General features: G+C 44.9%; 1 protein-coding gene across 1 annotated transcript in view; it reads left to right on the plus strand.

Moving 5' to 3' along the window:
* The window catches only part of LOC123767581 (protein O-linked-mannose beta-1,2-N-acetylglucosaminyltransferase 1), a 45,349-nt gene that overhangs the window by 9,227 nt on the left and 24,923 nt on the right, over nucleotides 1-11,199 (plus strand). The window contains exons 3-4 of the mRNA XM_069317144.1: nucleotides 1,897-2,140; nucleotides 4,552-4,705. Of these exons, the coding sequence (XP_069173245.1) occupies nucleotides 1,913-2,140; nucleotides 4,552-4,705 (382 nt within the window). The 5' untranslated portion in view covers nucleotides 1,897-1,912. The remainder of the gene's footprint in view (nucleotides 1-1,896; nucleotides 2,141-4,551; nucleotides 4,706-11,199) is intronic.

Below are 11,199 nucleotides of genomic sequence, written 5' to 3' on the forward strand. Positions count from 1 at the left end.
CAAATACTTCATTACAAAGTCCCCCAGAGCAGTCTGGTCCACGTCTCAGGGTGTGGCAACAGCCCGGGCAAGATCAACTGACAGTTTATGTGGAAGATCTAAACCATTGTTATTACAAGACTACCTTCTGTGTGTCGTGAAGGCAGTCCCCCCTCCCCCCCCCCTCCCTGTCTAGTCGGCAAGTTTGACAGATTGGGCTATAAGTAGACGAATTGGGCTCCTTATGCCCCACTTGAACGCCAGCTTTGTATGTCGCTATTTGCAATGTTTGGGCTACTTTCAAAATAAGCTGGGTTATGTACTCTGAAAAGTATATCAATCGCTGAAAAAAACCTATTTAGCTACTTTTGGTCCTTAACTTCGCTACTTTCAGCAATATGGACTCTGGCAACCTTACGGGTAGTTGTTCCTGGCAGTTTGGCCTGGGATGTAGAAGGGGTTTTCCTGGGTGGAGTTTGGAGAGGAATGTGTGTCTGTCGGTCTGTCTGTCTGTCCAAACACTACATTTACCTCAGTCACTCCACCTGCAGGAGGAGGAACTCTTTGTTAGTGTCCCGCGTCGCTCTATGTAAACCCAGACGAGATATACCAGGTAAGAGCATCATAAGGCAAGGTTTACTTTGTTCATCACATTCCTGACATCACGGATTCCTCCCGTAATCCAGCGCCATCCTCTGCTGCTAATTGAATTTGGTTTCTTTTTCCCGCTCTGATCTTCCCACGCTCTGTGTCTCTGCTCTCTCCCTATTTTTGATAACCCAATTCGCCATGGACAATTTTTCTTTGCTTTTTGTTTTGAAACTTGTAGGAAGTGGGTGTATTAGTTCCCAACACCAATACCAAATATCTCCAAACAGGTGCAGCCTATTTGTTATTGTCCTAGAACAGAAGACACGAACACGAACGATTATATATTCACGAATGATTATATAATCATTCGTGAAAGTTGTCAATGGAAAGTGAGTGTGTTATCGAGCCTGAGGCTTCTGATCTACTGTGCTGGAGTAATCTGATGTTGGATTATGTCTGCCTCAATATTCCCAAGCTCATACCTTGTGAATATTTTATGAGCAATCAGGCTTCAAGCGCTGAAATATTTGTTTAGTTTGAATAACGTTATTCTGTACAAGACTCGATTTTTTTTTTAATATTTTATTGTAGTATTTGATTATGTGCAAATATGTATTTTGCTTTTTTATGACATTTGCAGGAATTGATGTTGGCCAGGAGAGACTTGAGCCTAAGTTACTTGCTTCACACACACACACGCACACACACACACACACACACACACACACACACACACACACACACACACACACACACACACACACACACACACACACACACACACATACACACACACACACACACACACACACACACACACACACACACACACACACACACACACACACACACACACACGAGTTATAGGCCTAGACTGAAACCCTTCTGGAGGCCTACATTGACCACTACACTTTTCTGTTTCCTTTCTGTGTGAGTACACAAGTAGTTGGCATGTGACTCCTGGTAGGAGGCTTAATGCTTACTCTTACCATAGCTCAAGTTACACCTGACCTTACTAGTTCTCCCTGGAACACGATCCCTCAATCGAGTAACAGCCAGGTCCATAATTACTGCTGGGTGAACAGGGGCAAATAGTTAAGGACTGGTGCCCAGTCAATCCTGGCCCCACCATTGTTGGAACTACTCAGTGAGTGACAGGCACTTGACGTCAGTTTCCTTCACAAAATTGTCTATGATTAATAACTGTTACATCCTTAGAGTTTAAGTTCTTGCTGACGTATTAGTGACGTAACAATGACGTCACAGTAAATGTACAGTGCTGCCATGTCTTCCAGCAGGTGCTTAACAATTAATTACCTTCTTCAGAGCGTCACCACCTCGTATGGCGTCAAACACCCTGGCCAGCTGGCTGCTGGTGGTGGCGTGGGCGTGTGGGCGTAGTGGGGCGGGCGTGGCGGCGCCGCCCACGCCCCTGCGTCTGACCGTGGCCCTGCCTGGAGGCGGAAACCACACCCTCCAGGTCCAGGTGGACCCCCACGCCCTCGCTGACATTGGCGTGACCAAGGAGGAGCTGGAGGCCACCCTACTGCAGGCTGACGAGCAGCACATGGTGGGTGCAGGTGGTGGTGGTGGTGGGGGCAGGTGGTGGTGGTGGGTGCAGGTGGTGGTGGGGCAGGTGGTGGTGGGTGCAGATGGTGGTGGTGGGGACAGGTGGTAGTGGGTGCAGGTGGTGGTGGTGTGGCAGGTGGTAGTGGGGGCAGGTGGTGGGTGGACATTAGACCTACATTAACATTCTTGGCTGGCACTAGCCAAGGCAAACTATCCCGGGGGAACACACACTCGCCAATACGAACGAATGAAAACGTCCAGCGAACTGGCGAGCAGGACAGGGACGAGCGGGGGTCCAGCAAGCAGAAAACTTTTGGAGGAGGGAAGTGGAGACGAGGCGAAGAAGGGCGGTAAAGACAGGTGGCTCCTTCCACCGTGGGTTTGTCCACCTTCCACCGTGGGTTTGACCTTGGCATGATTCCTGTGTGGCTGAGTGTTGGTGGTGTTCTTGTCAGCTCACACAAGGGGGCTGGTGGTGAAGGGTGGTAGTGGGTGTCACTTCATTTTCGGGTCTTCATTCGCGCCTCTCAAGTGCGTGCGTGTGTGTGATGGGGCCTCCAGGGAATGAGACGTAGGGGGGGAAGGAGGGAGACTGTGATAATAAAAGGAATGGGAGAAGAAATGGTGCGAGAGAAAGGCGCGTAAAAAGGAGATTGAGAAGGTAATAGAGGCAGGAGACAAGGGATGATAATATCTGCCCTTCCCTTTAACCTCTGAGGACGCCAGCATAAATATTTTACCCCAAGTCGCGGCTTATGCGTGGAAGTGAACACGTGGGGGGAATAGGAGGGTGCATGGGAGAGGGAAGGAATTGGTGTTCACAGGAGAGGGAAGGGATTGGTGTTCACGGGAGAGGGAAGGGATTGGTGTTATGGGAGAGGGAAGGGATTGGTGTTCACGGGAGAGGGAAGGGATTGGTGTTCACCAAACTGCCACCAAAAGTGGTTTAAACTTTGTATACATCGCCGCAAGTTTCCATCGCTTCACAAGGAAGGCGGGAACACACCCTACTAGACGGAGGCATCTACGTTTGTAGTTTTTTTAAGATTCAGCTACTTAGAACAAAAGTTCCAAAGTAGCACAGGCTATGGTGAGCCCGTAGTGGACTTACCAGGCACAGAAGCGGGGCTGTAACTCCTGCAGCTACGCAATCTCACAAGACAATCACGAAGAATGGTGCTGGAAATACCGAACGAGACAGAATCCTCCACAAAGGTTACGTTCCGTCCCCGAAACCTGAACCCCTGAGCTCATGTCAGTCTCTCTGGTCCTAACAGTGTATTGTTAGAGGTCGAGAGGAGACTTGGACATTACAACCGGTGCTCGGAGACATTCACAAGGTCTTCGTCGATGGAACAGGTACTGGCTCCTGGCTGAGTATCTGCAACAGCCCACCTGTGCCTCCTCAGTATGTGCAACAACACATACTGCGCCTCAAACGGACGTAGATAATGGTCCAGGGTGCCACTAGAGCAGCGAGTACAAAAGAGAGAGTGTCAACAAGGAGGGGAGAAGACACCCCCCCCTTGTACGGTGAATATACACTGAATGTAGAAATATATATATCGGCTGAGGACACTTGCCGCTCGCTCAGAAAGCTATGACGGTGACCCTAATAACGTTAAAGAGGTTGAGTTCACAATGCTAGCTTCATATCTCTGTAACAAGAGCCCAGGTGCGTGTGCTCCAGCCAGGATTACTCAGTACTGCAAGGATCCTCTGGTGCTCAACGGAAGATTCAAGGCGCTCACCGGGTGCTCCACAGGTGTTTCTCAGGTGGTCCTCGGGAGCTCCATGGTCCTCCACGGGTGCTCCTTGCAACAGATCAGGCAACAGCTAACCACGCGACGGTGCAACACCAGCAGAAGTAACACCAGGCAACCCAAGGAGAGAGTCAAGGAGAGAGTCAACCCAAGGAGAGAATGCCTGGCCGAGTACCCAACCTTAACATGGATGCCACAAACATCACGAACCTATTTCAAGCCTGGCGTATTGCTGTGATAAAAGAGGTTGAGAGGTGAATGCTGTTGCTTTGAACGACGCTGAGAATGCAATAATGGAAGACACGAAGCTGGATATATATACAGAAGTTGTTGACTGTTTTCAAGAACGCCGTAAGCTTCTTGTGTCCTCACACTGTAAATTTACAACTCAAAATAAAAATGCGAGTAATGAAACTAGTTGAACAGTTGAAGGAGAGTGTCTTGTAGGCATGTACATTGAATTTTATATTTAGTCTTATTTAAAAAATATAATGTACATGACAAATGTAAATGTTATCGTACTAGAATGTATCTTTAGATAATATCTGTGGATTAATATAATGAGTTGTTTTAAAAGATGTTTAAGGAGAGCTTGAGGACTCTTCCGGATATAATGGAACTTGTCTAATGTCTCCTGTCTCCACCACAGCTGAAGGAGGTGGTAATCGGAGAGCGAACCATCCCTGTCTACTGGAATATCTCCAGCGTCATCTCAGACTTCCTTGCCGTCAAGACGGTGGACGGAGGAAGAGTTCTCGTCTCCATCAAGAACTATACTAACGTCTCCCTGCACGACTTTGACGGTGAATATACAGCTCGTCCTCCTAACACAGTGTCGCATTTTGACGTATACTCCGCCTAAGGTCGACAATCGTCGTACTAGACAATGGTAGCGGCTCGCGAAATTGCAACCCGTTCTCGCAAATTTAATAAGTCAATATTGACTTATTAGTTGCGTGCATAGGTGACATACTAAACATAATAGTTTCCCTTGAAAAGCTTCATAGAAAACACCGACCTTATCTAACCTACTTAGTATTTTAAAATAAGCATCTTATAGCTTCGTAATTACAATTGTTACTTAACCTATTATAGGTATAGGTTAGGTAATAATTGTAATTACGAAGCAATAAGATGCTTATCTTAACATACTAAGTAGGTTAGGTAAGGTCGGTGTTTTCTATGAAGCTTTTCAAGGGAAACTATTATGTTAAGTATGTCACCTATGCACATATTTAATAAGTCAATATTGACTTATTAAATTTGCGAGAACGGGTTGCGAAATTGACACACTGTCCCGTTTTCTGTTATGGGTCCTCTTGTAGGTTAGGATGGTAGAGAATTTAGGGGGGTGGTAGAGAACTGGTGGGGAGGGGGGTAGAGAACTGATGGGGGGTGGTAGAGAACTGGGGGGTGGGAGGTGTTTCACATAATGAATCAATTTATGATTATGTGAATAAGAATTATTAAATAGATATGTATCACTAGTTTCTTGTGACTTATCACTAGTGAACTATGAACGAGGTTCTTCATGTTACTTTACAATAGCCTTGGTTCATTTACGTATTTGAATTAGCGTAAAAGAAAGTATATTTACAGAAGCACAACTTGCATCGTGAGGATGCAAATGTTGGTTACTAATAACTCAGTAATATTCAACTTATCGAAATTGGTGAGTAGGCTTGCAATCTTCTTAAATTTTCATATGAAAAATAAATATTTTAGTTTCCTAATTATGCAGATGTACATACTGAAATGTTAGTACATAATTGTAAATATAGCATATGGAAATTGTATAGGCCTAAGCAAATTTAGTTAGGCTTAAAAGTAACAAATTTAAAGATATAATTAACATAATTTAAGAAATAGATAAGTAACTGTTAATGAAGGTTAGTTAGGCCAATGTTAGGCCTAAAACCCTTGAGCTTGAAGCCGACAGACATATATATATATATATATATATATATATATATATATATATATATATATATATATATATATATATATATATATATTAGTATATATATATTAGTATATTTTGGTAGCAGTCTTTCCTTCGGTTTCATCGAAGACATCATAAGAAGGAAAGTGAAAAGCCATGCAACCTCTGAAGAGACAACTAACACAACACCTATACCCCCTATTAGACTATTTTACATGAACTTCTTTTCCACAGCTCATAAAACGGAAGAAAGGGTCCTGAAAGATATTGTTAATAGAAACGTTATCCCTACAGACAAAAATCAGAGGATACAACTGACGATTTACTATAAAACCAGAAAAACGGCCAGCCTACTCATGAGAAACTCTCCAGACACAAAACAGAACGCTTTAAAAGAGACTAACGTCGTCTATGCCTTCAAATGCCCACTTGGGGACTGTAAGCTCCAAAAAAAACAGTATATAGGCAAGACAACAACATCTCTTTCTAGGCGTTTAACGATGCATAAGCAACAGGGCTCCATTAAGGAACATATAATCTCTTCCCATAACCAAACCATCGCCAGAGAAATCCTAGTAAACAACACAGAAATCATCGATAGATACAGCGATAGCAGGCGGCTTGACGTTTGCGAGGCACTACACATCAAGAAGTCAACACCAGCAATCAACAGCCAATTATTGCACAACTATATTCTACCCACCTCAAGACTCCGCTCCAATATAGAAGCATCAAGAAATATGGACCAATAGGCTTTCTACAAACACTTCTATTCAATACCCATTGTTTCTGTTCTGTCTTGTGTTGATACTTTTAATACCCTATTAATATCCCCTCTTGTTCTGTCTTGTGTTAATGCCACATCACCCCTCCCACCTCACTCAAATGTAGATATAAAATCAGAGATACGTAAGTTCTAATCAGTTGTGTATTTGTGAAGTCTTTGAAAATGTAATAAGTTTTACGAAACGCGCCCGTGTCGCGTCAGACTAGAAATAAAAATGAATTTTGGAGAAGTGATTTTTGATTTACCTCCAACAGTGAAGCGTAATGTACGAAAGATTGAGAAAATTCGTGTTAGAATTATTAATCTTACTTTTTCGGTCATATTTAATAATATATATATATATATATATATATATATATATATATATATATATATATATATATATATATATATATATATATATAATATATATATATGTTGTGACGGTAACGCGTTGGTGTTCGGCTGTTTAAGGCTAGGGGTATGGCCTCGTCACATAGTTATAAAAAAAATAGAAAACTGGAACTTCGTCTGTGGTAAGGTAAGGAGAAGACACACAAAACACAAGTAAAACTTTAACAATGAAATTTTAATTACGTTAAATAAATCAAAACATGAAAATAATGCACAAACAAATTCTTATAATAAAATCAATCAAAATAATAAGAATACTTAAATGACACAATGAAAATTTACGTTAAGGCAAAATAACAAGAAGTGCAACACAAAAGTTAAGTGGGAGGTGCTGGAATATTGGCTTAAAGCCACCACCTCTCTCAGTACACTCTAGAGTCTAGCTGGGAGGAGTGCTGGCTACGAAAGCACTGAACATTCTGAGGACTGATGTTGGGGCGACCCCAGACATCAGGTAGTATTGGGGGGGGCGAGGCAGGTGCAGCCAGACCGGCGACCAATCAGCGGAGCCGTAGCGATCAACGGGTAGTTTGGTGGTTGGAGTTCGAACAGGTGGCTGGCTGCATACGTTTCTGCTCACCCTGGCAAGCCTTGCGGGTGTTGTTGTCGTTGTTGGACATTTCTTCCATAGTCTTTTTATATAATTGTGAAGACGTAATTATGGAGGGAAGAGCAGGCTCAATCTCTTGAAGGAGATTATCGTCACAACTCTCCCCCGAAGCCTGCGGTTCTGGAAGAAGTACGTCGTTATGTGGTGGAGTATTAGATGGAGTTGCTTCTACTTCATAAACTCTGGAGAGATCATGGGCTAAGATGTTGTCAGACTCTTGGTATAGCGTGTCTCCAGGTTGAATTTCTGCAGTTAGCAAGCCCATAGTAGAAGACGTTGAGATGAGAAGTGGGCGTGCTGCAGGAGGTGTAGGGTGGTGTGGTCCGTATTGATGGTGGACCGAGCACTTTTCAGGTGTGGAGTGAAGTGCTGAAGCTTCAGGATGAGGAAGAGTAGCTCCTTGCCAATTGTTCCGTCGTTCCTTGTAGCAGTAGTCGCTGACAGGTGAATTCTTCTCGCCTCGTTGCTGCATCACGACACCACCATCGTCGGTACCATTGGCGTCGACATGGAGGATGTAGGGCTTATCTGACGAGGTGAGAGTGGAATTAGAAGAGGGCATAGGAGCACGATTATTATCCTGAAAGCATTTGGGAAGATCATTAAGGATTTTGGAATTAGAAAGCGCCGACTCCTTGTCAGTGCTTTCGGGAGAAGAAGCCGGGATGGTCTCACTGTGGATGTAGGGTTCTGTGAAGGTAGAACAATTAATCAAGACAGTGGGAGGAGTACCATTATATTGCTTCAGGAGGTTGACGTGGCACAGCTGGGTCTTCCGCCGCCTATCTGGAGTCTCTATGACGTATGTGTTGTTGTTTCTGCACTCTTTGACGCAGTAGGGTCCTGAAAATTTGTTTTGTAAAGGTGAACCTGGGATAGGAAAATAGGCAAGGACGAAGTCTCCCGGCTTGAATTTTCTTACTTTGCTGGTCTGGTCGTAATGAGTCTTCATTCTCACCTGGGCTTTCAATAGATTATCATGGGCAAAGCGGTGGACTCTCTCTAGAATGTGTTGAAGGTTTTGAAGAAACTGGGGCACATTCTGATGCTCACTGAAGGTGGCATCTCTGAGAGAGTCTTTGAAAGCCTTAAGGGGAGTACGGCACTTACGGCCGTAGAGCATCTCATAAGGAGATACTCCTAGGGACTCATTGGGGAGACTTCTGAAAATACACATTATTAGGTCAATCTGCTTATCCCAATCCTTTGAGGTTTCACTACAAAACTTTTTCAAGAGTGCTTTGATGGTCTGATGACTACGTTCAAGAGAACCCTGTGAAGCAGGATGATAGGGGCTGGACAATACCTGTTTGATGTTGAACTCCTCCAGTGTCCTTTTGAAGAGATCACTGGTGAAGTTGGTGCCACAGTCACTTTGAATCTCCCTGGGAAATCCGTATTGAGTGAAGATCTTCAATAGATGTTTGATAACCGTAGCAGCCGTGATGTTCTTCACTGGAACTGCTATGGGAAATCTGGTGGTAGGACACAGGATGGTTAGGATGTAGGCGTTACCTGAACTGGTCCGAGGTAAAGGACCAACACAGTCTATTATGAGTCTGTGGAAAGGTTCCGCAGGCACCTGTATGGGAATCAGTGGTGCTCTGGGAATGGAGACGTTCGGTTTGCCTGCCATCTGACATGTATGACACTGTTTTACGTACTGTTTGACGTTATTTACCATACCTGGCCAGTAGTAGTCTTGGCGAATCCCATGGTAAGTCTTGTTGAAGCCGTAGTGGGAGAATGCTCCGTGGGCCAGGTGTAGAATAGTGGGCCGCAGGCTGGTGGGAATCACAAGTTGTTCGGTGTTGGCCCAATCGTCCTCCTCCTTCAGTTTACTGGGTCTATATCTGCGGTAGAGCAAGTCGTTCTCTAGGAAGAACCCAGGAATACTGTCGGGTTGAGTCTCAGCCTGGAAAAACAATGGTGTTAAAGTAAGATCTTCCCTCTGCAACTTACGGAACTCCAACTTGGTCAGATGCGGGGGTAGTTTCTGAGGGTCTTGAGGGACAGCGGTAGCAGTAGAGTCAGCTGGCTTTGGACGTGCGGCTTGTGCACGGGTGGTCACGAGAACCGGAGGAGAAACTTCATCACTCTCTTGAACCTCTGCTGGAACATACTCAAGAATAGGGTTTCTGGGCACAGAGTTACACACCTGGGGTTTGTCCATGACGATCAGGTTGGTCGGTTGCAGGTCTTCTGCCAAGTCGTTGCCTAGGAGAAGTTGCACTCCAGGCATGGGAAAAGGCTTTTCCCTGACGGCGACTTGGACTTCCCCGTTCACGTAGGGACAATCCAGGTGGATTCTGGCGAGAGGGTATGGAGTGGTAGCAGTGAGGTCAGTGATGAAGACTGTTTCCCCGGTGTAGACTATGTTGGGCACAGCCGACTTCAAGATGATCGATTGTAGAGCCGCTGTGTCCCTCAAGATCTTCAATTTGAAACGTCCCTCCGGATTTGAACCGTTGGCAGAGACAGTTCCAGTATACAGGTGGTTACTGAAAAGAGAAAGATCATTAACATCAACACCAACATTCATCACAGGCTTACCGGACTTAGGAGGAGTTGGTTTGGGTCGTTGTTGGTCAGTGGTTCCCTTGTATTGAGACTTACCACATTTGTCTATGGTATGTCCATAGAGTCTACAATATTTGCAGTACAGTTGTGAACCAGCTTGATCGGGGCTCACCTTCTCGTAACTGTACCACGACTTCTTACTGGAGGATGGTTCAGGTGTCAGCCGGTGGATGAGGCTGTAAGTGTCAGCCGACTTAGCACACTTCAGGTAGTCGGTTTCTTCTTTATCTGCTAAGTAGAGGCGGACAGGAGGCGGCACACGTCTCAAGAATTCTTCAACAAGCATCAGGTTGACGAGTTCTGTAAAAGTAGAGACATGTGCTGCTTCCAGCCATTTCATGAAATACCTCCGTTTCGTGTTAGCAAACTCGAGGAAGGTAGTGGTACTTGCCTTCAGGTGGTCACGGAATTTCCTTCTATAACTTTCTGTGGAAAGTAGGTAGGCGTCTAACACTGCTTGTTTCAGAGTGTAGTAGTCATTCTCAGACGCCAAAGTACTGAGTGTGACTGCAGCTCTACCTGTAAGATGGACTCTGAGAAGTGTGGCCCATTGGTTGACAGGCCAACTGAGTTGATTAGCAAGGGTTTCAAAGGTGGTGAAAAAAACATCAACTTCTGCTTCTACAAAGGATGGCATTAACTTACTTGCATGTGATATATTAAAACTGACGGGAAGATTGGCAGTAGCTTGCTGGCGTTGGGTGAAGTGTGAAGTTTCCAAGGAGATTTCGCGTTGACGACACTCTAGAGCCAGAGTCGCTTGTTGCTTGTCATGTTCGCGTTGTATTTCCAACTCGCGTTGTTTGGTTTCAAGCTGTACTCGTTCACGTTCACGGAGTAATGCGACCTCGCGTTCGTGTTCTTCTCTCCTCAAAGCAGCTTCACGTTCTCTGAGGGTGATTTCTCGTTCTTGTTCTTCCCTCCTCAAAGCAGCTTCGCGTTCTTGTTCGTCTCTCCTCAAAGCAGCTTCGCGTTCTTGTTCTTC

The sequence above is a fragment of the Procambarus clarkii genome, chromosome 86, assembly GCF_040958095.1.
Source record: "Procambarus clarkii isolate CNS0578487 chromosome 86, FALCON_Pclarkii_2.0, whole genome shotgun sequence".
Classification (NCBI taxonomy): domain Eukaryota; kingdom Metazoa; phylum Arthropoda; class Malacostraca; order Decapoda; family Cambaridae; genus Procambarus; species Procambarus clarkii.